The 24,949-nt window shown below is 50.8% G+C and overlaps 1 protein-coding gene across 1 annotated transcript; it reads left to right on the forward strand.

The window, feature by feature from the left end:
* Window positions 1-977: 977 nt before the first annotated feature.
* Window positions 978-8,252, forward strand: LOC147092937 (prokineticin receptor 1-like). Its single transcript, XM_085976261.1, has 2 exons — window positions 978-1,815; window positions 6,451-8,252. Exons 1-2 carry the CDS (start codon window positions 1,361-1,363, stop codon window positions 7,139-7,141), a joined length of 1,146 nt encoding a protein of 381 aa, XP_085832387.1. The 5' UTR covers window positions 978-1,360; the 3' UTR covers window positions 7,142-8,252.
* The last annotated feature ends 16,697 nt before the right edge of the window (window positions 8,253-24,949 follow it).

Raw genomic sequence — 24,949 nt, forward strand, 5'->3', positions numbered from 1 at the left:
AAAAGGAGGGAGCTTACCCAGGAAAAAACCCCCCATTGTAGGAAAGCAGATCTCCTTCATAGAGGCATGGAGGTTACACAGTATTTACAGCACAGAAACTGGCCCTTCGGCCCAACAATTCCCTGCCAGTGTTTATGCTCAAAATAAAATCTCTGTCCTGCCTCTTACAAAAATACCCGGGATCTTTTTGTAACAACGGTGAGGAGCAAGGACAGAGTTTGGGCAAAGTAATGAGACCAACACAGTAAAAATGTAAATGTACATTTGTAATACTGACCTCTGTTGAGCAATGCAAGCTCAGGTTCGCTGTTTACTGCCCATTTTCCCACCTCCTGTCTGGGGTACAAGTCTACTTTTCCCACCTCCTGTCTGGGGTACAAGTCTACGGACCACGTCCAAGTGCCCGTTAATCAAGGGTGAACCACGGCGATGAGTAATTGCAGGCTATTCGACTGTGGGTAGCTTCACACTCCTCCACCGTCGCCAGTACTCCCGCGCTTCCAGCAGGGCTCAAAGGCCGATTGTCCCTGGTTAGTAGAATTGATGCTTTTGGACCGCTGGCCTCGCCGAGTTCCACACACTCGGCACAGACCACAGCTCAAACCTGGGGACCTCCCCGGTCTGTGTGGCTCAGTGAAGCCATCAGAACAATGCAGATCCTAGCTGGGGGTGACTGGATAATGATCAGAACTGGACTGGTCAGTGGTGGTGGGGGTGGGAAAGAGGGGGGACGGAGAGGGGGGAGGGTGATTGGGAGTGGGGGGGAGGGGGAGCGGGGGAGGAAGAGTGGGGGGAGGGGGAGTGAGGAAGAGTGGGGGGAGGGGGAGGAAGAGTGGGGGAGGGGGAGGAAGAGTGGGGGGAGGGGGAGGAAGAGTGGGGGGGAGGGGGCAGTGAGTGGGGGAGGGAGAGGGAGGGGTGACAGTGAGTGGGGGGGAGCGGGGACAGTGAGTGGTGGGGTGGGGACGGTGAGCCAACATACTAGCTGATATTTGTCTTCTCCTCTCCAGCTGTGAGGAGGCTGAGCAATGACACCTCTCCGGCCGGCCGCCTCGGGCAGCGGTCAGCAGAATCCTCGTGGGCTAGGATTGACCCTGGGGCCGAGAGCCAGCCCCCAGCACTGGCTTTGAATTTCACCAGCCTATCAGAGCGATGCAGACAACTGTTCAGTTTTGCGTGGCCATCAAGTACTTTGCAAACTGCGAACCTTAAAACAAAAAGCCTCTCTTCACCGAGGCAGAACATTTACAAGAGAATCCTTCCATTCAAAAACTTCATCTTGCAGAAACATTAACAAGCTCTTGCCCGTCGAGGAAGTTCCACTAAACACAGAAGGTTTTGGTGAAAGTGTAAAGATTCAGTCATGGCTGATCACTGTGCCAACCTATCCCACTACAATGACTTGAGTTTGATGGATGTCAGCTCCTCCTGGAACCAGAGCTGTGAGTATGACCAGTACATGACATCTGCTGATATAGGAGGGCAGGAGGCTGCTGACAAGACCTTCTACCAAGCGAGGGTTGTGATCGGGGTGGCCCTTGTCTGCATCATGCTGGTCTGTGGCGTCGGCAATTTCCTCTTCATTGTGACCCTGGCCCGATACAAGAACCTGAGGAATATCACCAACCTCCTCATAGTCAACCTGGCCATCTCAGACTTCATTGTGGCCGTTGTGTGCTGCCCCTTCGAGATGGATTATTACGTGGTCAGGGAGCTGTCCTGGAGCTTTGGACATGTTCTGTGCTCCTCCGTGAACTACCTCAGAACGGTGTCCCTCTACGTCTCCACCAACGCTCTGTTGGCCATCGCTGTCGACAGGTGAGAACTTTCCATTTGTTGCGTTCAAAAAAATCGTCTTCAGCCCCCAACACGAACTCTGATCCCCAGCCACAGATTCCACCCCCCCTCCCCAGCCACTGTGTGAGAGGCTGAACCAGACTGTTACTTCCACCTAAAACAACAACAGAAAATGCTGGAAATACTCAGCAGGCCAGGCAGCATCCGTGGAGAGAGAAACAGAGTTAACGTTTCAGGTCTGGGACCCTTCATCAGAACTGGAAAAAGCTGGAGATGTAACAGATATTGAGCAGGTGCAGAGACAGGGGGGAGGGGGGTTAGGAGGGGAGGAAGAAATAGAAAGAACATCCTGTACTTTTGTAAGAGGCAGGAAAGACAAAATGTTGCAAATGGGAATGGCAAAAATCATACAGCATGAAAAAATGGGGGCAGGGATAATTAGCTGAAATTGTTGAACTCAATGTTGAGTCCGGCAGGCTGCAAAGTGCCCAATCGAAAGATGAGGTGCTGGTCCTCGAGCTTACGTTGAGCTTCATTGGAACAATGCAATAGCCCGAGGACAGAGAGATCAGAGCGGGAGTGAAGCGGTGAATTAAAGTGACAGGCGACCGGAAGCTCAGGGTCACCCGTACGGACTGAACGGAGGTGTTCCGCAAAGCGGTCGCCCAATCTGCGTTTGGTCTCCCCAATGTAGAGGTGACCGCATCGTGAGCAGCGAATACAGTATATTAAATTGCAAGAAGTACAAGTAAATCGCTGTTTCACCTGGAAGGGGTGTTTGGGGCCCTGGACAGTGGGAAGGGAGGAGGTAAAAGGGCATGTGTTGCATCTCCTGCGCTTGCACGGGAAGGTGCCAGGTGAAGGAGCAGGGCTGTTGGGGGTGATTGAGGAGTGGACCAGGGTGTCGCGGAGGGAGCGGTCCCTTCGGAATGCTGAAAGGGGAGGTGAGGGGAAGATGTGTTTGGTGGTGGGATCACGTTGGAGGTGGCGGAAATGGCGGAGGATGATCCGTTGAATGTGGAGGCTGGTGGGGTGAAAGGTGAGGACAAGGGGAACCCTATCGTGGTTCTGGGAGGGAGGGGCAGGGGTGAGAGCAGAAGTGCGGGAGATAGAACAGACACGATCGAGGGCCGTGTCAACCACGGTAGAGGGGAATCCTCGGTTGAGGAAAAAGGAAGACATGTCAGAAGCACTAGTATGGAAGGTGGCATCGTCAGAACAGACGCGGCGGAGACGGAGAAACTGGGAGAAAGGAATAGAGTCCTTACAGGAAGCGGGGTGGGAGGAAGTGTAGTCCAGGTAGCTGTGGGAGTCGGCGGGCTTGTAGTGGATGTTTGTTGAAAGCCGATCGCCAGAAATGGAGACGGAGAAGTCAAGGAAGGGAAGGGAAGAGTCGGAGATGGACCATGTGAAGGTGAGGGAAGGGTGGAAATTGGAAGTAAAGTGAATGAACTTATCCAGTTCAGGGCGAGAGCAGGAAACGGCACCAATACAGTCATCGATGTACCGGAAAAAGAGGTGAGGGAGGGGACCTGAGTAGGACTGGAACAAAGAATGTTCCACATGTCCCATGAACAGGCAGGCATAGCTAGGGCCCATCCGGGTTCCCATAGCAACACCTTTAATTTGGAGGAAGTGAGTGGAGTCAAAGGAGAAGTTGTTCAATGTGAGAGCAAGTTCAGCCAGGCGGAGGAGGGTGGTGGTGGATGGGGACTGGTTGGGCCTCTGTTCAAGGAAGAAACAGAGCGCCCGAAGGCCGTCCTGGTGGGGGATGGAGGTGCAGAGGGATTGGACGTCCCAACCGTCTCCTTTTCACCATGGACGTCCAATCCCTCTACACCTCCATCCCCCACCAGGACGGCCTTCGGGCGCTCCGTTTCTTCCTTGAACAGAGGCCCAACCAGTCCCCATCCACCACCACCCTCCTCCGCCTGGCTGAACTTGTTCTCACATTGAACAACTTCTCCTTTGACTCCACTCACTTCCTCCAAATTAAAGGTGTTGCTATGGGAACCCAGATGGGCCCTAGCTATGCCTGCCTGTTCACGGGACATGTGGAACATTCTTTGTTCCAGTCCTACTCAGGTCCCCTCCCTCACCTCTTTTTCCGGTACATCGATGACTGTATTGGTGCCGTTTCCTGCTCTCGCCCTGAACTGGATAAGTTCATTCACTTTACTTCCAATTTCCACCCTGCCCTCACCTTCACATGGTCCATCCGGATCCGACTCTTCCCTTCCCTTCCTTGACTTCTCCGTCTCCATTTCTGGCGATCGGCTTTCAACAAACATCCACTACAAGCCCGCCGACTCCCACAGCTACCTGGACTACACTTCCTCCCACCCCGCTTCCTGTAAGGACTCTATTCCTTTCTCCCAGTTTCTCCGTCTCCGCCGCGTCTGTTCTGACGATGCCACCTTCCATACTAGTGCTTCTGACATGTCTTCCTTTTTCCTCAACCGAGGATTCCCCTCTACCGTGGTTGACACGGCCCTCGATCGTGTCCGTTCTATTTCCCACACTTCTGCTCTCACCCCTGCCCCTCCCTCCCAGAACCACGATAGGGTTCCCCTTGTCCTCATCTTTCACCCCACCAGCCTCCACATTCAACGGATCATCCTCCGCCATTTCCGCCACTTCCAACGTGATCCCACCACCAAACACATCTTCCCCTCACCTCCCCTTTCAGCATTCCGAAGGGACCGCTCCCTCCGCGACACCCTGGTCCACTCCTCTACCACCCCCAACAGCCCTGCTCCTTCACCTGGCACCTTCCCGTGCAAGCGCAGGAGATGCAACACATGCCCTTTTACCTCCTCCCTTCCCACTGTCCAGGGCCCCAAACACCCCTTCCAGGTGAAACAGCGATTTACTTGTACTTCTTGCAATTTAATATACTGTATTCGCTGCTCATGATGCGGTCTCCTCTACATTGGGGAGACCAAACGCAGATTGGGCGACCGCTTTGCGGAACACCTCCGTTCAGTCCGTACGGGTGACCCTGAGCTTCCGGTCGCCTGTCACTTTAATTCACCGCTTCACTCCCACTCTGATCTCTCTGTCCTCGGGCTATTGCATTGTTCCAATGAAGCTCAACGTAAGCTCGAGGAACAGCACCTCATCTTTCGATTGGGCACTTTGCAGCCTGCCGGACTCAACATTGAGTTCAACAATTTCAGCTAATTATCCCTGCCCCCATTTTTCATGCTGTATGATTTTTGCCATTCCCATTTGCAACATTTTATCTTTCCTGTCTCTTACAAAAGTACAGGATGTTCTTTCTATTTCTTCCTCCCCTCCTAACCACCCCCCCCCCTGTCTCTGCACCTGCTTAATATCTGTTACATCTCCAGCTTTTTCCAGTTCTGATGAAGGGTCCCAGACCTGAAACGTTAACTCTGTTTCTCTCTCCACAGATGCTGCCTGGCCTGCTGAGTATTTCCAGCATTTTCTGTTGTTGTTTCAGATTTCCAGCATTCGCAGTATTTTGCAATTATGTTACTTCCACCTCCCTGATATCGCCCGTCTCCGGCCCTTGCCTCAGCCCGTCTGCTGCTGAAACCCTCATCCCTGCTTTTGTCACCTCCAGACTCGACTATTCCGACGCTCTCCTGGCCCGGCCTCCCACCTTCCACCCTCCACATACTTGAGCTCATCCAAAACGCTGTTGCCCCCGTGTCCAAACTCGCACCGAGTCCCGTTCACCCATCATGAACGGCAATAGATTGGGAGAAGGGGAAGTGCAACGCGACCTGGGTGTCCTTGTGCACCAGTCGCTGAAGGTAAGCATGCAGGTGCAGCAGGCGGTTAAGAAGGCAAATGGTATGTTGGCCTTCGTAGCGAGAGGGTTCGAGTACAAGAACAAGGATGTCTTGCTGCAGTTGTACAGGGCCTTGGTGAGGCCACACCTTGAGTATTGTGTGTAGTTTTGGTCGCCTTATCTGAGGAAGGATGCTCTTGCCATGGAGGGAGTGCAGCAAAGATTCACCAGACTGATACCTGGGATGGCAGGAATGACGTATGAGGAGAGATTGGGTCGATTGGGCTTGTACTCGCTGGAGTTTAGAAGAATGAGAGGGGATCTCACTAAAACTTATAAAATTCTAACAGGCCTGGACAGACTGGATGCAGGAAGGCTGTTCCCGATGGCAGGGGAGTCCAGAACCAGGGGTCACAGTCTAAGGATAAGGGGTAAGCCATTTAGGACTGAGATGAGGAGGAATTTCTTCACCCAGAGAGTGGTGAACCTGTGGAATTCTCTACCACAGAAGGCAGTAGAGGCCAATTCATTAAATATATTCAAGAAGGAGTTAGATATATTTCTTAAGGCTAAAGGAATCAAGGGATATGGGGAGAAGGCAGGGACAGGGTACTGAGTTTGGATGATCAGCCATGATCGCATTAAATGGTGGAGCAGGCTCGAGGGGCCGAATGGCCTACTCCTGCTCCTATCTTCTATGTTTCTATTAAGACGCTCCTTAAAACTGACCTCTTTGACCAAGCTTTTGGTCACCTGCCCTAATTTATCCTTATGTGGATCGGTGTCAAAAATGTTTTTTTTGTATTAAAATACTCCTGTGCAGCACCTTGGGATGTTTTACTACGTTAAAGGCACTATAGAAATACAAGTTGTTGTTGTTGTTGTGCACCTTGCAGGTATTTGGTGATTGTACACCCGTTAAAACCTCGTATGAAGTTTCAGACAGCGTATTGCGTCCTGGTTGCCGTCTGGGTCGTCTCCCTGCTCATCTCCATCCCCTCTGCCTACTTCACAACGGAGACGACCTTCGACACTTTTCCAGGCAGCGACAGGAAAATATTCTGCGGGCAGATCTGGCCGGCCGACAAGGAGCTCTTCTACAAATCCTACTTCCTGTCCCTCTTCTTCCTGGAGTTCGTGGCCCCGGTGACGGCCATGTCCCTGTGCTACGTGCAGATCTGCAGGGAGCTGTGGTTCAAGAGCATGCCGGGCGTGCAAACCCACCAAATCAAGAAGCGGCTTCGAGCGCGCAGGAAGACGGTCCTGGTGCTTCTGGGCATACTGACCGCTTACATCCTCTGCTGGGCCCCCTATTACGGCTACGCCATCATCCGAGATTTCTTCCCGAGCGTGCTGCTGCGGGAAAGGCACTCGATCACGGTGTACTACATCGTAGAGTGCATTGCGGTGAGCAACAGCATGATTAATACGCTCTTTTTCGTCATGGTGAAGAACACCCTCAAGTACGTGAGAAGGACCCTGCTTCAGCGCTGGAGGGCGGCCTACACGCTGGACAAAAGCACCGTGGTGCAAGAGTGCCGCACCTCCGTGCTGCCGGTATCGGAGGAATTGCTTCACCAGCGGTAGCCGGTGCGGGTTGCACGCTGGGGAAACATTGTTTTATGTGGATGGATATTCTGGCAATGCGACGTCAAAAGAAAGGAAAAAGACTTGCATTTATATGCTCACCGTTTGCCCGGAACTGATTCACCCACTGAATATAAAACAGCGATTTCACTTGCATACAGATGTGGCGGCCAGCCCCCCGGGTTTACCTACGATAGCAAAACACTGCGGGTGCTGGAAATCCGAAATAACAACAGAAGACACTGGAAAAACTCAGCAGGCCAGGGCAGCATCCGTGGAGAGAGAAACAGAGTCAACGTTTCGGGTCGAAACCCTTCGTCAGAACTGAGAAAAAAAGGCAGGAAATGAAACAGATTAAAAAGCAAGTTAGGGGACTGGGAAATAGGGGAGGTCTGTGAGAGGTGAAGAGACATTAAGAGATATTCAAGGTGAGACGAGATGGTAATAGGACAGGTAAAGAGACAAAAGATGGCTCTAGATGAAGTGTGAAATGCGCTGACAGAGTGAGAGACAGCTGCCATGTGGGAGAGAGTTAGTTCATTTGACTCACAAGTTAATTGTAATTATCTATGTGAATATATAAAGAAAATACGTGTTAATAAACAAATGCGCACTATCTTGTAGTGTTTGCTCCCTATGCTATATGCTAAGCTAGCCTAAATATCCCATCGAGCTCTCTGCCTCTTCCTTCCCCATGTTCCAATAAGGATGTAGAATCATTATGGGTGGAGCTAAGAAATAACAAAGGGCAGAAAACACTGGTGGGAGTAGTTTATGGCCTATCAGAAGTTATAGTGTTGGACAGAGGATAAATCAGAAAATTAGAGGAGCATATAACAAGGGTAGTGCAACAATCATGGGACTTTAATCTTCAGACTGTGCAAACCAACTTGGCAAAAGTAGTTTGGAGGATGAGTTGATGGAATGCATTTGAGAGAGTTTTTTTAGAACAATATGTTGAGGAACCAACTAAAAGAACAGGCTATTTTAGATCTAGTATTGTGTAATGAGACAGGGTTATTTTATAATCGTGCTCGGCTCCTGCAAACCCAGCAGGGAAGCCGAGCAAAACGCTGACTGCTTGGCCTCCTGAGATGATTGTTGTCGAGCTTCTTGGCCGGGTGTGTGGGATGGCGGGGGGGTGGGGGGGGCACAGAGATGAAGGTGCCCAAACAGTTTGGTTATAGTTTAGCAAACAGCCGCACTGGTGTTTGGGTTCCGGGTCCCGATTCCAAAGGGATGCCGAATTTGCAGATTTCCCCTCAGCCATCCCTTTCCTCTTCCAACTTAAAGACTTTTAAAGCTCTCGCTCAGCCGCGTCCCATCGCCACCTCCTGATTTACCCGGTCGACTTTCCTGCTTTACATCATTGGTGGGCTTCCCACAAAATCTGTTGGTGTCAATGGAGCCAAGCTCACTGTTTGGCCCAGAACTGATTCACATGTTGAATTCAATCCAGTCTCTCCCAGTGCTTCGCCCATTTACAAAGCAGCCAAATGACGAGGAGGCGGCGTTGGCGGCACTGATGGGCAATCAGAAGAGCTCATGAATCGCTCGAGCCACCCACTCCTCGGAACCGTTGCTGTTATTTTATCTCGGAGGGTGGGGAGGTGCCACCGGACTGAGGAGAGAAGGGGGAGTAAAGGAAGTCAGCAAGGACTCCTCGCTTTCTAGCGAGCGAATCGTGTTGGAAAGTGAGAGCTGCGACAAAATTGGGTTAGGCTGCGGTTCAGCCCATAACCAAGTGGCATGCCAACCCCCAATGCCTAGGATCGCGAGGAGGCGAGGTAGCAGGTCATCTCGAGTCACTGCCTTCAGCAGCAGAGGGGGAGATAATTGGACGGGGTGCGGGGGCGGGGGGGGGGGGCGCGGGGGAGAAGAGAATTATTTTTCAAGATGCAAGTTTCCCCGAGGATGGTACGTGTCTGCGATTGGAGCCCAAACAGGCAGTGCCACAGAGCAGGGGGTGCGTTCAGTTACCATTCTCGCCCATCAAGGAAATCCCTCGACTGGAAGATTAGATGGTCTTCCGCAGGAGTGCGGCTCGAGCGGCAAAACTGTAAAAAAATAAAATTCAAGTGTCTGTCGTGAATTTAAATTCTGGTGGTGTTGGAGTAAGACGTGGGGGGGCTCTACTCTCCAACAACCTCAGCTCCATCGGTTCATTTTGCGTTTGAACTTCTACACACAAGTTACAGGCAGTGTCCCATCTGGTATTGGATACCGTACATTGAAGGCGTCAGTGCTCACAACCCCCGGTCACGATCGTGTACAGGGCCAAGCACCCGAACCACATCTCCACCATGGGGGGGCTCAGACATAAGACGAGTCCTTCCTAATCAGGTTTACTGGTCTCAACAGCATCAGAGTCCAGGAGACGGACCTTTTCCTACATAACCTGCCATAGTATTCCACGGGTGACATTTTATCTCAGAATTCCTCGTCTGAAACTGTTTTTACTCGGTTAAAAGCACGGCAATTCTCATACCACCGCCAGTTATATGTCAGTCCAAGACAGCTTTATACATTCATCAGAAATAGGAGCAGGAGATTCGGCCCCTCGGGCCTGCTCCGCCATTCATTAAGATCATGGCTGATCTGATCTTGGTCTCAACTCCACTTCCCTGCCCGCTCCCCATAACCCTTGACTCCCTTATCGTTCAAAAATCTGTCTATCTCCACCTTCAATATATTCACTGACCCAGCCTCCTGACCCAGCCTCCACGGCTCTCTGGGGCAGAGAATTCCACAGATTTACGACCCTCAGAGAAGAAATTCCTCCCCATCTCCGTTTTAAAAGGGCGACCCCTTATTCTGAGACTGTGACCCTAGTTCTAGATTTCCCCACGAGGGGAAACACCCTCTCTGCATCTACCTTGTCGAGCCCCCTCAGAATCTTATGTTTCAATAAGATCACCTCTCATTCTTCTAAACTCCAATGAGTATAGGCCCAACCTGCTCAACCTTTCTTCATAAGACAACCCCTTCGTCTCCGGAATCAACCTCGTGAACCTTCTCTGAACTGCCTCCTTAAATTTGTGTGTTTTGTGTCAATGTCTCTTCACATACGTGCGGTGGGGGGGGAAGACACTAATCTAGTTATTCTGGGGCAGGGATCGGTGGATTGGCCAGGTAAGACTCTCAGTTATACAAGCACCGTACCACACCTCGCTCCGAAACATCTCCCAACACTTCTCGCTCGAAACAATCTCGCGTTGGGGGGGGGGAGGGGGGAGATGTGGAGCGTCCGCCACAAATACGCTTGCTTCCGTTTGAGCTCATAAACAGGAGAGAAAAATGGGGAAAACCAGAAAATATTGGAATTATAAAACACGAACGACTAATCGGCATGGAGCAGCGCCTTGTAAATAGCTTGAAACGGCATCAATAGGCCCTTCCCTTTCCCGGTGTTCTCCGTTATATTAAATTTGGATGACATCTACCCGTTGAAACCGGTGGATGTCCAAAAGGAAACACACAGTTGCCCCACCTTCTCAAGGGCAACTAGGAATGGGCAATAAATGCTGGCCTTGCCAGCGACGCCCACATCCCACAAGCGAATTTAAAAAAACACCAAGTTTCTTAAGCCATGGTTTTTCCATTTCTACATAAAAGGAATCTGATTCTTGTCCAGTGCAGTGCTGTATCATGTCAATGGTTCCTTATCCAACTGTAGCTGCTCTCACAACTGTTTCTTATTCCTGCAATGTCAATAGTGTTGAATAAAATTAATGGAAGGACAGGAAATGGTGCTGCTGTGTGTTTATTTTTTAAGGCTGAGGTTGTCTTCTCTCCCGCCATCGCTTTCCCTACACTTCAAAAGCTGGTTCACTGTCTGCCAAGTGCTTTGGGACGCCCTGAAGACACGACGGGCACACTGTGTAAATCCGAGTGTTGGTTCTCCTTCGTTTCCCCACTCGACCCAAGGGGAGAGTTGACTGGCCTCGCCCCCTCAACCCCGGTCGTACCAACTCGTCTGCGCAAGCTCCCGCCCCTGTTGCTCGAGGCTCGCGCTCCCCCGTACTGTGCGCGCTGGTAAATTCACACACTGATAGTGTCGAGCCAGCCACATTAATGGAAAGGGAAAAATTCGGCGAGAATAAAAGCCAAAGATTCTAGCTACAGTCTGAAGTTTTTGCTGAGAATCCAACCGTCTTCGCTGGGTGGTAAAGATGGCATAAGCAGGCCACAAGATCACTGTATATCAGTGGGGTGAACACTTCAGAGAAACATTTAAGAGAGAATGCACAAAGTTGATAGACTAAATCCCACTGAAATGAATGGGGAAATGAATGGATATAGACAAGCTAAGTGAGTGGGCAAGAACATGGCAAATGGAATATAACGTGGAGAAATGTGAAGTTATCCACTGTGGTAGGAAAAATAGAAAAGCAGATTGATATACCTATCAATTCATCCAATGAAAAGCGACGAGTTAAGAAAGTAACTATAGGTTTTTATTGGCTAAATAACAGAGCCCACCCTCGTGGGTGATCGGATCCAACAAGGAGGAATACCAGCCAGTCGACCACCTTTATACCTGGGCAGGTAGGTGGAGCCATGGGCGAAGTCAGCAGTGGTCAGCCCAGGTATAACAGCGTGACAGGAGGCGACCTCGTGTAGTGATACAACAGTGTAAACAGTGATAACCATAGTGTAACGATATAACAGTGATAACCATAGTGTAACGATAGTGAACGATAAAAGTGGTTTACCACATTCACCCCTTGTTTAGATTGGAGTCCGGTGGGGTGGAGTGTACTACCAGTTCGGGTATGTCAGTCTGTCCGGAGGCCTCGTAAGTCTTTCTGATCGGCGCAGCAGCGGCGGCGGTGTTGCAATATCCGGTGTTAATGCTGGTGTCTGCGTGGTCGACGAAGGCTCGTGGGGTTCCGGCATGCCGTCTACCTGGGCTGGATTTGGGGGGGGTGGTGGGGGGTAACGGTGGTGTCTCAGGGGTGCCCGAGGGTGCAAGGTCTCGTAAGGAGACTGTGTCCTCCCGCCCGTCTGGGTATGCCACATAGGCGTACTGGGGGTTGGCGTGCAGGAGGTCCACCCTCTCAACCAGGGGGTCCGTTTTATGGGCCCTCACATGCTTTCGCAGCAAGACGGGCCCCGGAGAAGTCAGCCAAGTTGGCAGCGTGGTTCCCGTAGTCGACTTCCTGGGGAAAACAAACATTCGTTCATGGGGGGTGGCGTTAATGGCAGTGCAAAGCAGTGACCGGATGGAATGCAGCGCTGCCGGGAGGACTTCCTGCCAGCGAGAGGTTGGGAGGCCCTTAGACTTTAAGGCTAAGAGAACGGCCTTCCAGACAGTCGCGTTTTCTCTTTCCACCTGGCCGTTCCCTCGGGGGTTGTAGCTGGTGGTCCTGCTTGCAGCGATACCTCTCGCTAATAGGAACTGGCGAAGTTCCTCGCTCATGAAGGAGGAGCCCCGGTCGCTATGTATATAGTTCGGGAACCCGAACAAGGCGAAGAGGTCGTTCAGGCATTTGATGACCGTGGTGCTGGTCATGTCTGGGCAGGGGAAGGCAAAGGGGAAACGGGAGTACTCATCAATAATGTTGAGGAAGTACACATTGCGGTCAGAGGACGGGAGGGGCCCCTTAAAATCGATGCTCAAGCGCTCGAAGGGGCGGGTGGCCTTGATCAGGCTTGCTCTGTCCGGCCTAAAGAAATGCGGTTTGCATTCGGCACAGGTTTGGCAGTTCCTGGTCATGGTCCTGACCTCCTCGATGGAGTAGGGCAGGTTGCGGGCCTTAATGAAGTGGTAAAGTCTGGTGACCCCGGGGTGGCAGAGGTCGTTGTGGAGGGTCTGCAGTCTATCAGTTTGCACGTTGGCGCATGTACTTCGTGATAGAGCATCTGGGGGTTCGTTCAGTTTACCAGGCCGGTACAAGATATCATAATCATAGGTGGAGAGCTCGATTCTCCACCTCAAGATCTTGTCGTTCTTGATTTTGCCCCTCAGTTTGTTATTAAACCATAAAAGCGACCGAACGCTGGTCGGTGAGGAGGGTAAATCGTTTGCCTGCCAGGTAATGCCTCCAGCGTCGTACAGCCTCCACGATCGCCTGGGCCTCCTTCTTGACCGAAGAGTGTCGGATCTCAGGGCCCTGGAGGGTCCTTGAGAAGAAGGCCACTGGTCTCCCCTCCTGGTTGAGGGTTGCGGCTAGGGCGAAGTCGGATGCATCGCTCTCCACTTGGAAAGGGATAGACTCATCCACCGCGTGCATAGTGGCCTTAGCAATGTCTCCCTTAATGAGGGAGAAGGCTGCGCACGCTTCTGCCGTCAGGGGGAAGGAGGTGGACTTCATGAGGGGTCTGGCTTTGTCCGCATAATTTGGCACCCATTGGGCATAGTAGGCGAAGAGCCCCAGGGTTCTCTTCAGCGCCTTTGGACAGTGGGGGAGGGGAAGCTCCATGAGGGGGCGCATTCTTTCGGGGTCGGGGCCGATGACTCCGTTCTCTACTACGCAGTCGAGGATGGCAAGGCGCGAGGTGTTAAACACACATTTCTCCTTATTGTAGGTGAGGTTCAGCCGTTGGGCCGTACGGAGGAATCTTTCCAGGTTAACATCGTGGTCCTGCCGGTCGCGGCCGCCGATGGTGACGTTATCTAGATAGGGGAATGTGGCGTGCAGCCCGTTCTGGTCAACCATCCGGTCCATCTCCCTTTGGAAGACCGAAACCCCGTTAGTGACGCCGAAGGGAACCCTAAGGAAGTGGTAGAGGCGGCCATTCGCCTCGAAGGCTGTATACTGGCGGTCCTCAGGGCGGATAGGGAGTTGGTGATAGGCCGACTTAAGGTCGATGGTGGAGAATACCCGGTACTGTGCAATCTGATTGACCATATCAGATATGCAGGGGAGGGGGTATGCGTCCAGCTGGGTGTACCGGTTTATGGTTTGGCTGTAGTCGATGACTAGGCGGTTTTTATCGCCGGTCTTAACAACTACGACCTGGGCACGCCAGGGGCTGTTGCTCCTCTCGATGATGCCCTCCTTCAGGAGACGCTGCACCTCAGAGCTAATAAAAGCTCTGTCCCCGGCGCTGTACCGCCTGCTCTTGGTGGCGACGGGTTTACAGTCGTGGGTGAGGTTAGCGAACAGGGAGGGGGGCGGGACCTTGAGGGTGGATAGGCCGCAGGTGGTATGCGGTGGGCGGTTTAAAGGCTGCTGGTTGTCGACTGTGTGTGGGGGGAGGGGTCCACCGTATGCCAAAGTGACACTTTGCAGGTGGGATTGGAAGTCCAGCCCTAGTAGGACGGCAGCGCAGAGCTGGGGCAGGACGAGGAGTTTAAAATCTTTATACTCCGTGCCCCTAACCGACAGGGTCACAACACAGTAGCTGCTGATGTCTGTAGAATGGGACCTCGACGCCATCGAGATCCGGTTGCGCGTTGGCCGGACAGTGAGGGAGTAGTGGCTCACCGTGTCTGGATGTATGAAACTCTCCGTGCTTCCGCTGTCGAACAGGCAGGTCGTGGCGTGGCCGTTTACTTTGATGTCCATCATGGACTTGGACAGGTGATGCGGGCGAGCTTGGTCCAGTGTGACGGAGGCTAGTGTATGGTTGAGCGAGCTGCTGTAGTCTGCGGGTGAGGCGGTGGTCGGGTCTGGCGACAAGGTGGCGGTCGAGTGTGGTGGACAAAATGGCGGCGCCCACGAGGTTGAATAAAATGGCGGAGAAGATGGCCGCCCCCACAACTCACATGAGGCACTGCTGGCGTCGGTGGCCTTGATCAAAGATGGCCACCCCCACGACTCACACGAGGGGATACTGGCATCTGTGGCCTTGATGAAAGATGGCCGCCCCCACAACTCGCATGAGGCACTGCTTGCGTCTGTGGCTCTCCCCCTGCAGGCCTTCGCGAAGTGGCCTTTCTTATGGCAGTCGGAGCAGGTCGCGTTTCTTGCAGGGCAGCGCGCCCTCGGGTGTTTCGCCTGGCCACAGAAAAAGCAGCCGGCGGCCCGATCGCGGGGCTCCGATGTCGCAGCCGGTACCGGGGGTGGCGGTCCCGATCGGGTCCTTGGCGCCGACGCTGAGGTAGGTCCCAGAGGCGGCGGTGCGAGGGGTATTGCGGTCGGGGTCGGGCCCGAGTCCCAGGGTCGCGCAGTACAGTACCTGGAATACGCCTCGAGGTCCCGATGGGCCACCTCCAGAGAGCGAGCGAGGGCTGCAGCTGTGTTCAGGTCGAGGTCCTTTGATTCGAGCAGTCTTTGCCGTGAGTAGTCGGACCAAAGGTCTTTCACGAAGGCATCACGGATATTCTCTTCAGCCGTTACCGCTTTAAAGTCACAGTCCCTGCCGAGTGTTTGTAGCGCCCGTAAAAATTCCTCTACAGACTCTCCTGGCTGTTGCGGGCGGGATCTTAGGAGATGTCTGGCATACATAGAATTTACCGGGCTCCGGTACTGCTGTTTCAGCAGGTTGATGGCGGCCTCGTATGTAGTAAGGTCCTGTATGAGTGCGAATACTTTAGGGCTCACTTGGGCGGTCAGAACTCTTAGTTTGGATCTCTGAGGCACGCCAGATTCTCCCAGGTAGGATTCGAAACAGCTCAGCCAGTGTTTGAAGTCGAGGGCTGAGTTTGCTGCCTGTGGGTTTAGATCCAGGTACGGCGGTCGGAGGGCTCGCAGCCAGGCTGGCTGCTGTGGCTGTTGTAGCTGGGCGTCTGGCTGGTCTGACGGGTCATTAGACATTTTTAAAATTTAGCCAATAAAATTGATATACCTATCAATTCATCCAATGAAAAGCGACGAGTTAAGATAGTAACTATAGGTTTTTATCGGCTAAATAACAGAGCCCACCCTCGTGGGTGATCGGATCCAACAAGGAGGAATACCAGCCAGTCGGCCACCTTTATACCTGGGCAGGTAGGTGGAGCCATGGGCGGAGTCAGCAGTGGTCAGCCCAGGTATAACAGCGTGACAGGAGGCGACCTCGTGTAGTGATACAACAGTGTAAACAGTGATAACCATAGTGTAACGATATAACAGTGATAACCATAGTGTAACGATAGTGAACGATAAAAGTGGTTTACCACACAGTATGGTGAGAGATTGGGAACTGTTGGTGTTCAGAGGGACCTGGGTGTCCTTGTACACGAATCACTGAGAGTTAACATGCAGGTACAGCAAACAATTAGGAAAGCAAATGGTGTGTTGGCCTTTATTACAAGAGGATTTGAGTATAAGAGTAAAGACATCTTACTGCAATTATATAGGGCCCTGGTGAGACCACACCTGGAGTATTGTGGACAGTTCTGGTCTCCTTACCTAAGGAAGGATATACTTGCCATAGAGGGAGTGCAACGAAGGTTCACCAGACTGGTTCCTGGGATGGGGGGATTGTCCTATGAGGAGAGATTGAGTAGACTAGGCCTATATTCTCTAGAGTTTAGAAGAATGAGAGGTGATCTCATTGAAACATACAAAATTCTTACAGGGCTTGACAGGGTAGATGCAGGGAGAATGTTTCCCCTGGCTGGGGAGTCTAGAACCAGGGGTCACAGTCTCAGGATAAGGGGTCGGCCATTTAGGACTGAGATGAGGAGGAATTTCTTCACTCGGAGGGAGGTGAATCTTTGGAATTCTCTACCCCAGAGGGCTGTGGAGGCTCAGTCGTTGAGTATGTTCAAGGCCGAGATCGATAGATTTTTGGATATTAAGGGAATCAAGGGATATGGGGATAGTGCAGGAAAGTGGAGATGAGGTAGAAGATCAGCCATGATCATATTGAATGGCGGAACAGGCTCGAGAGGTCGAATGGCCGACTCCTGCTCCTATTTCTTATGTTCTTAAACTCATAGATACATTAATGTCAGGAGGTGAGAAAAACGACATTTAAGCCCATCAGGTCCGCTCTGACATACAGCCACACACACAAACACTGGACAACAGCCAGTACCCGTCCCAGCTGGAGTCCCAGTCTGGTGAAAACAACACCATAGCTTTTACGCAGTGACAGCCCCCTATTCTCTTTGAAGCCATTCAGACTGCAGAGAGCGATTTTCTGCCTCTTTTAGGCGGCTCCTGCTCCTGGCTGCCCCTTCGTGCTCTCGAGTGATCCTCCTGATACTAAGTGCACTCGGTGCGATGACTTCCAGCTGTCCCTGCCTCGTCAGTAGCGCCACCAGGCGGCACACGTTTAACTCAAACCAATTTGGAAGCCTCGACCAGCAAAGGGCCAAGTGTCAGGAGAAAATGACACAGCTCGGAGCAAAGCAAGAAATGGAAATATAATGGAAAGATCAAAGGGAAACTGTTAAACGATAAAGGCCGGGAATAAATGGAATGCTTTGTCATAAACTACCGCTGGCTACAACTAATTGCCAATCCTCCTGACTCACCTCCCCACCAGTGCCCCTCAATCCATTGACACGCCCAATAGTCTCTTAGCCCCACTTACACTGCCTGCTTCAACCTCACTTATTCCATAACTTTATCACTCTTTGGCTGAAAGAATTCCCTCTGGCTTCCCTCCTTACTCGCGTCATTTTTAGTTTGGTGTCTGGGTAAGTGCACAATGAACAAACCGACCTGGGTTAGTCCGCTCGTAAAGACAGCTTGGATGCGATTGCTGCCAAAAAGATTCGGGGAATGTCGTCACCGCTTTAGGGGCTTCACCCTCACAAGATGTTTCAAATACCAACGTTCTTCAGTGTTGGAAAGAAAGAAAGACTCCCCTCATTTCTCCCGCGCCTTTCACCACCTCAGGACGTCCCACAGCGCTTTACAGACAATGAAGTACTTTTTGAAGTGTGGTCACTGTTGTAATGTGGGAAACGCGGCAGCCAATTTGCGCACAGCAAGCTCCCACACACAGCAATGTGATAAAGACCAGATCATGTTTGTTGTGCATGTAACCTGTTCCACCTTAAGAGAGCTTAAGCCTGTTCCACCTTAAGAGATGTACTACTTTCTCAGGCTGCTGTAGACGTAATACCGGGGGTGAACACACCGGTGTTGTGTATGTAATATGTGTGCTACTTTGAACCTATGGACAGGACTGCACTACTTGTTGGGCGTAGTGATACGCAGTACCACTCCTGGCCATAGGGGTATAAATAGTACTGTGGGTACTGATCTCCCCTCAGTTCCCGCCTGTGGGCATGAAGTAAAGACCTACGTGTAGTCCCTACCTCCAACCAGTAAAGACCTGTTTTATTGTTACTGATTAAGTCTGAGTATTAATTACTTGAACAACTCACAGATTTAACACTGGCGACGAGTCTGATTCGGACCCTGCGGCAGTCACTCCACGGCAGCTTCGTCCACAGCCAGGACGTTGCAGAGAGGTTTCCACCCTCTCCACCCCACTGGAAGACATCCTGACCTCGGAGCCTCCATCGGCGACCGTCAGCTTCTTCTCCAGCTTGGTGGTGGGTAAGCCGTTGTCTGAGCCGGGCAGCGACGCGACAGGCAGTCGACCGCGTTGGCCGCACGAACGGGGCTGGGGGAGCTGGAGGAATAGGGCGCGAGAGCCGCTTCGAGCGGGAGGCGTTTCAACAGAGCGATCGCATCTCCTGATAAGAGCCGAGAGCCGCTTCGCGATCCAGCGATCGCATCCGCTGATAAGGGCCGCACTCGGGCGATCGCGGCGAAGATAAGGGCCGCACTCGGGGGCTGAAGGGAGACGGCGTCGGGGGACGGGTGAAGACCGCCAAGCGCGGGAAAACCGCCATTTTGTGGGCGGAGGACGACGGCAAGAGCGGGAAGCCGCCATCTTTGATAACAAGTAAAGAAAATAAAATCTGAGAAATTGCAAATCTACAATGCCTAAACACGGGAATATTAGCACCTTTGATAGTGACCTCGAAGATTGGGCCATATATGTTGAAAGAGTAAAAAATTATTGTAAGGCCAATAAAATTCGTGACCAAGATAAAGCTCTAACATTATTAAATTTAATGGGTGCGAAGACATACGGGCAATTGAAACACCTGTTATCACCAGATGAACCGGCGGATAAGACGTTCGATGAGATTGTTACTGTCCTGAAAGATCATCTAAACCCCACGCCGCTGATGCTAGCGGAACGATTTAAATTTTACGACAGAAGGCAGCTACAGCATGAAAGCAATGCTGATTATTTGCTGGAATTGCGTAGATTAGCGAAATATTGCCAGTTTGGAACGGGACTGACAGAGGCACTTCGAGACAAATTTGTGTGTGGTTTATTTAAACAGGATACACAAAAGCGACTGCTCGAGGAGAATGAGCTGACGCTTGAGAAGGCGGTCACTATGGCAGCAGCACACGAAGCCGCAGCGAGAGGCACGGCAGTAATGCAGCTACGGTCACCGGAGCTCAGTGCACACAAATTGGGTGTGAGTTCTGGCAAATGTTATCGTTGTGGAAAGACAACGCATGATCAGAACCAGTGTTGGTTTAAAAACCAAGAATGTAGAACTTGTGGTAGGCTTGGACATATAGCTAGAGTATGCAGGTCAGGGAAGAAGACCAGCAACAAGAAGTCACCGCAAGGAAAATACGCAAAGGTACACAAGGTGACCGAACAGGAGTCCGATTCAGACGCTAGCAGTAATGAACTGGCTAGCTTAAGCTGTAATGAACTGGCTAGCTTAAGAGTACTCAACGCTGGTAAGGGTGCAGACCTCCAGACAATTTGGGTCACTCTTCAGATAGAAGGAGTCCAAGTAAAACTGGAATTGGACACTGGATCGGCATTGACGGTCATAAATAAGAAAGATTACGGAAAGTTATTCCAACATATTCCCCTACAGTATACGGGGATTATATTGGAAACATACACGGGGCAAAGAGTGTACCCCATCGGGAAAATAGAGGTTGCAGTGGTCCACAAGGGCGAAGAGAGTCAAATAATGGACTTACATGTGATATCTGAAGGAGGTCCTCCACTACTAGGACGGGAGTGGATTAGGAAAATGAATATGGACTGGCATTTCATACAAACAATAACGAGTGCGAACTCGGTGAAGATAGTCGGCCCAGACTCTGGAACGGATGATGGTAAGCCCAACTCAGGTGCAAAAGACAAAGTTTCAGCACAGAATTCCACTGAGCAACAACAACATAGTTTAACTGTGGATTCTGAGTCTGGCAAGTCTACTGATGTGCCCATTTCTGAGGGACACCGGGCTCGAACTCAACTCCATTTCAAACTACAACAGCAATTAGAACAAATGCTTCGCCGTTTTGAGCAAGAGTTGAATGCAACGAAAGAGTTCTTTGATATAGAGTTGGAGAATCTGGAAAGACAACAGAAGCAGCTGATGGAGAAAATGGAGCAGGAGCACACAAAACGTCTGATGTCAGAGGAGTTAACGGTCAGCCAACTCCTGCATATGCTGAAGGACAGGACTCTGAAATGGGAAAAACTTGAACACGAACTTCAATATTCAAACGAAAGGGGTTCGGAGCTCTCAAAGGTTATTGGAAGAGCTGAGGTGGCAACACAGACTGAGATGACTGCAACAGAGCAGCCCTTGGATGCCAAAAGTACGCTGACTCACGTCAACGTAGAACAACAGACCGCTGAAACAGCTGCTCCGGTAGAGGGATTGAATAGTCCGATCAATCAATCTCCAAAAGAAGTTGAAGTAGTAAAATCTCAAATGAGGTCATTAGTAAACGACTTGCTGAAAGCCCAGAAAAAGCTGGATGAAGAGGTACGCATAAAGAAGTCTCTTCAGGAAAGATGTCTGAACTTGGAACAAAAGCTGGCTAACGCCCAGCTGGGTATGGAGGAAATAGAAGACCCTCTCGCTGGCCTAGATCAGGACGACACCGAATATTACTATGTCCTGTCCTGCCCAACTTGTAACTTTGACTCCCACCATACAGAAATCATGGAGGAGCACCGAAAGTCTACGGAACATCGGGAGAAGGTGGCTCTACTACGGAAAAAGGAGGGAGAAAAGGAGGAACTGCGCATGCAGCTGGCAGCTGACAGTGGAGCCCAGAGAGTCTCCAAGAAGCAGAAAAGGAAAAGTCGAAACAGAAGATGACCCATCTGAACCATTATTACCTCTACCAGATCACACACGTGGTCCCTCCGAACGGAGCCAATTCAGTTCGGAAGTTCAAACTGTTAAATCCATGGAAGGACTATTGAATGAGTCACTCCAGCAACGTGAATCGACTCCACCACAGAGATTGAATCTGTGAACTGTTTTCCGCAGAGACTGAATCTGTGATCTGTTTTGACATGAAGTTATCTATGTATCTATGTTATTCTGTTATGTAACCCTGAAGTTATATATGTATATATGTTATTACGTTATGTTAAATGGGGAGATGACTGTAAAGCTAGGAAGGGAGGAATGTTGTGTATGTAATATGTGTGCTACTTTGAACCTATGGACAGGACTGCACTACTTGTTGGGCGTAGTGATACGCAGTACCACTCCTGGCCATAGGGGTATAAATAGTACTGTGGGTACTGATCTCCCCTCAGTTCCCGCCTGTGGGCATGAAGTAAGGACCTACGTGTAGTCCCTACCTCCAACCAGTAAAGACCTGTTTTATTGTTACTGATTAAGTCTGAGTATTAATTACTTGAACAACTCACAGATTTAACAACCGGTATATAAGCACTGTGCAGTAATCTTGTATTCAGTATAGTCCCTACCTCCAACCAGTAAAGACCTGTTTTTATTGTTACTCATTAGTCTGTGTCTTAATTAACTAAATAATTCACAGACTTAACACTGGCGACGAGTCAGGTTCTTACCCTGCGGCAGTTATTCCACGGCGGTTGAAGAGAGTTTTCAAACCACACCACCCCACTGGAAGCGACAGGCATTAGGACCCCGAAGCCTCCATCAGCTTGTGAACCGGAGTAGAAGACAGGGCTGGGGAAGACAGAGGTACAGGGCGATAGCGATCGGCAGATAAGGGCCGGGCCGCTTTGAAGTGAGGGGCGCAGCCGGGCCATCGATCGCAACCACCGATAAGGGCCGCACTCGGGCTGAAAGGGCAGCGGCTGCAGAAATTGAAGGCGCGAGAGCCGCGGTGCACAGCGCGGGCCATCGATCGCGATCGGGAGATAAGGGCTTTGGAGTGAGAGGCGCAGCCGGGCCATCGATCGCAAGCACTGATAAGGGCCGGGCCGCTTTCAAGTGCGAGGCGCAGCCGGGCCATCGATCGCATCCGCTGATAAGGGCCGCACTCGGGCGATCGCGGCGAAGATAAGGGCCGCACTCGGGGGCTGAAGGGAGACGGCGTCGGGGGACGGGTGAAGACCGCCAAGCGCGGGAAAACCGCCATTTTGTGGGCGGAGGACGACGGCAAGAGCGGGAAGCCGCCATCTTTGATAACAAGTAAAGAAAATAAAATCTGAGAAATTGCAAATCTACAATGCCTAAACACAGGAATATTAGCACCTTTGATAGTGACCTCGAAGATTGGGCCATATATGTTGAAAGAGTAAAAAATTATTGTAAGGCCAATAAAATTCGTGACCAAGATAAAGCTCTAACATTATTAAATTTAATGGGTGCGAAGACATACGGGCAATTGAAACACCTGTTATCACCAGATGAACCGGCGGATAAGACGTTCGATGAGATTGTTACTGTCCTGAAAGATCATCTAAACCCCACGCCGCTGATGCTAGCGGAACGATTTAAATTTTACGACAGAAGGCAGCTACAGCATGAAAGCAATGCTGAATATTTGCTGGAATTGCGTAAATTAGCGAAATATTGCCAGTTTGGAACGGGACTGACAGATGCACTACGAGACAAATTTGTGTGTGGTTTATTTAAACAGGATACACAAAAGCGACTGCTCGAGGAGAATGAGCTGACGCTTGAGAAGGCGGTCACTACGGCAGCAGCACACGAAGCCGCAGCGAGAGGCACGGCAGTAATGCAGCTACGGTCACCGGAGCTCAGTGCACACAAATTGGGTGTGAGTTCTGGCAAATGTTATCGTTGTGGAAAGACAACGCATGATCAGAACCAGTGTTGGTTTAAAAACCAAGAATGTAGAACATGTGGTAGGCTTGGACATATAGCTAGAGTATGCAGGTCAGGGAAGAAGACCAGCAACAAGAAGTCACCGCAAGGGAAATACGCAAAGGTACACAAGGTGGCCGAACAGGAGTCCGATTCAGACGCTAGCAGTAATGAACTGGCTGGCTTAAGCAGTATTGAACTGGCTAGCTTAAGGGTACTCAACGTTGGTAAGGGTGCAGACCTCCAGACAATTTGGGTTACTCTTCAGATAGAAGGAGTCCAAGTAAAAATGGAATTGGACACTGGATCGGCATTGTCGGTCATGAATAAGAAAGATTACAGAAGGTTATTCCAACATATTCCCCTACAGGATACGGAGATTATATTGACAACCTACACGGGGCAGAGAGTGTACCCCATCGGGACAATAAAGGTTGCAGTGGCCAACAAGGGCGAAGGAAGTCAAATAACGGACTTATATGTGCTACCGGAGGGAGGTCCACCACTACTAGGCCGGGAGTGGTTTAGAAACATAAATATGGACTGGCATTCGCTAAAAGCCATAAAGAGTGAGAACTCGGTGCAGATAATCAGCCCAGACTCTAGAACTGATGATGGTAAGACCAACCCATATGCAAAAGACAAAGTTTCAGCACAGAATTCCACTGAGCAACAACAACATAGTTTAACAGAGAATTCTGAGTCTGTCAAGTCTACTGATATGCACATTTTTGAGGGACACTGGGCTCGAACTCAACTCCATTTCAAACTACAACAGCAATTAGAACAAATGATTCGCCGTTTTGAGCAAGAGATGAATGAAATAAAAAAGTTCTTTGTTACAGAGTGGGAGAATCTGGAAAGGCAACAGAAGCAACTGATGGAGAAAATGGAGCAGGAGCACACCAACCATCTGCGCGAGGAGGCCGAACGAATCAAAGCTGATTCAGGTTCTGAAGGTGCGTGCCATAATCTGGTGTCAGAAGAGTTAACGGTCAGCCAACTCCTTCATATGCTGAGGGACAAGACTCTGAAATGGGAAAAACTTGAACACGAGCTGCGATCTTCAAAGGAAAAGGGTTCGGAGCTCTCAAAAGTCATTGAGATGGCTGATGTGACGACACAGACTGAAATGACTGCAACAGAGCAGCCATTGGATGCCAAAAGTACGCTGACTCACGTCAATGTAGAACAACAGACCGCTGAAACAGCTGCTCCGGTAGAGGGATTGCATAGTCTGATCAATCAATCTCCAAAGGAAGTTGACGTATTAAAATCACAAATGAGGTCACTAGTAAACGACTTGCTGAAAGCCCAGAAAAAGCTGGATGCAGAGGTACACATGAAGAAGTCTCTTCAGGAAAGATGTCTGGATTTGGAACAAGAGCTGGCTAACGTCCAGCTGGGTATGGAGGAAATAGACGACCCTCTCACTGGTCTAGCTCAGGACGACACCGAATATTACCATGACCTGGTGGACGACACCGAATATTACGATGTCCTGTCCTGCCCAGCTTGTAACTTCGACTCCCAAAGTGCAGAAATCATGGAGGAGCACCAAAAGTCTACGGAACATCGGGAGAAGCTGGCTCTACGACGGAAACAGGAGGAAGAGAAGGAGGAACTGCGCATGCAGCTGGCAGCTGACAATGGAGCCCAGAGAGTCTCCAAGAAGCAGAAAAGTAAAAGTAAAAACAGAAGATGACCCATCTGAACCATTATCACCTCTACCAGATCACACACGTGGTCCCTCCGAACGGAGCCAAATCAGTTCGGAAGTTCAAGCTGTTAAATCCATGAAAGGACTATTGAATGAGTAACGTGAACCGACTACACCACAGAGATTGAATCTGTGAACT

Source organism: Somniosus microcephalus, unplaced genomic scaffold (assembly GCF_052327205.1).
Source record: "Somniosus microcephalus isolate GS21.2 unplaced genomic scaffold, FLI_Smic_1.0 unresolved_chr2, whole genome shotgun sequence".
Taxonomy (NCBI): Eukaryota; Metazoa; Chordata; class Chondrichthyes; order Squaliformes; family Somniosidae; genus Somniosus; species Somniosus microcephalus.

What these genes read in the sequence shown, in the direction of transcription:
- LOC147092937 (XM_085976261.1), top strand. Translation starts at nt 1,361, where the DNA reads ATGGCTGATCACTGTGCCAACCTATCCCACTACAATGACTTGAGTTTG. An exon ending in TTGGCCATCGCTGTCGACAG is followed by an intron (nt 1,816 to 6,450) that starts GTGAGAACTTTC and finishes TGCACCTTGCAG; the next exon opens with GTATTTGGTGATTGTACACC.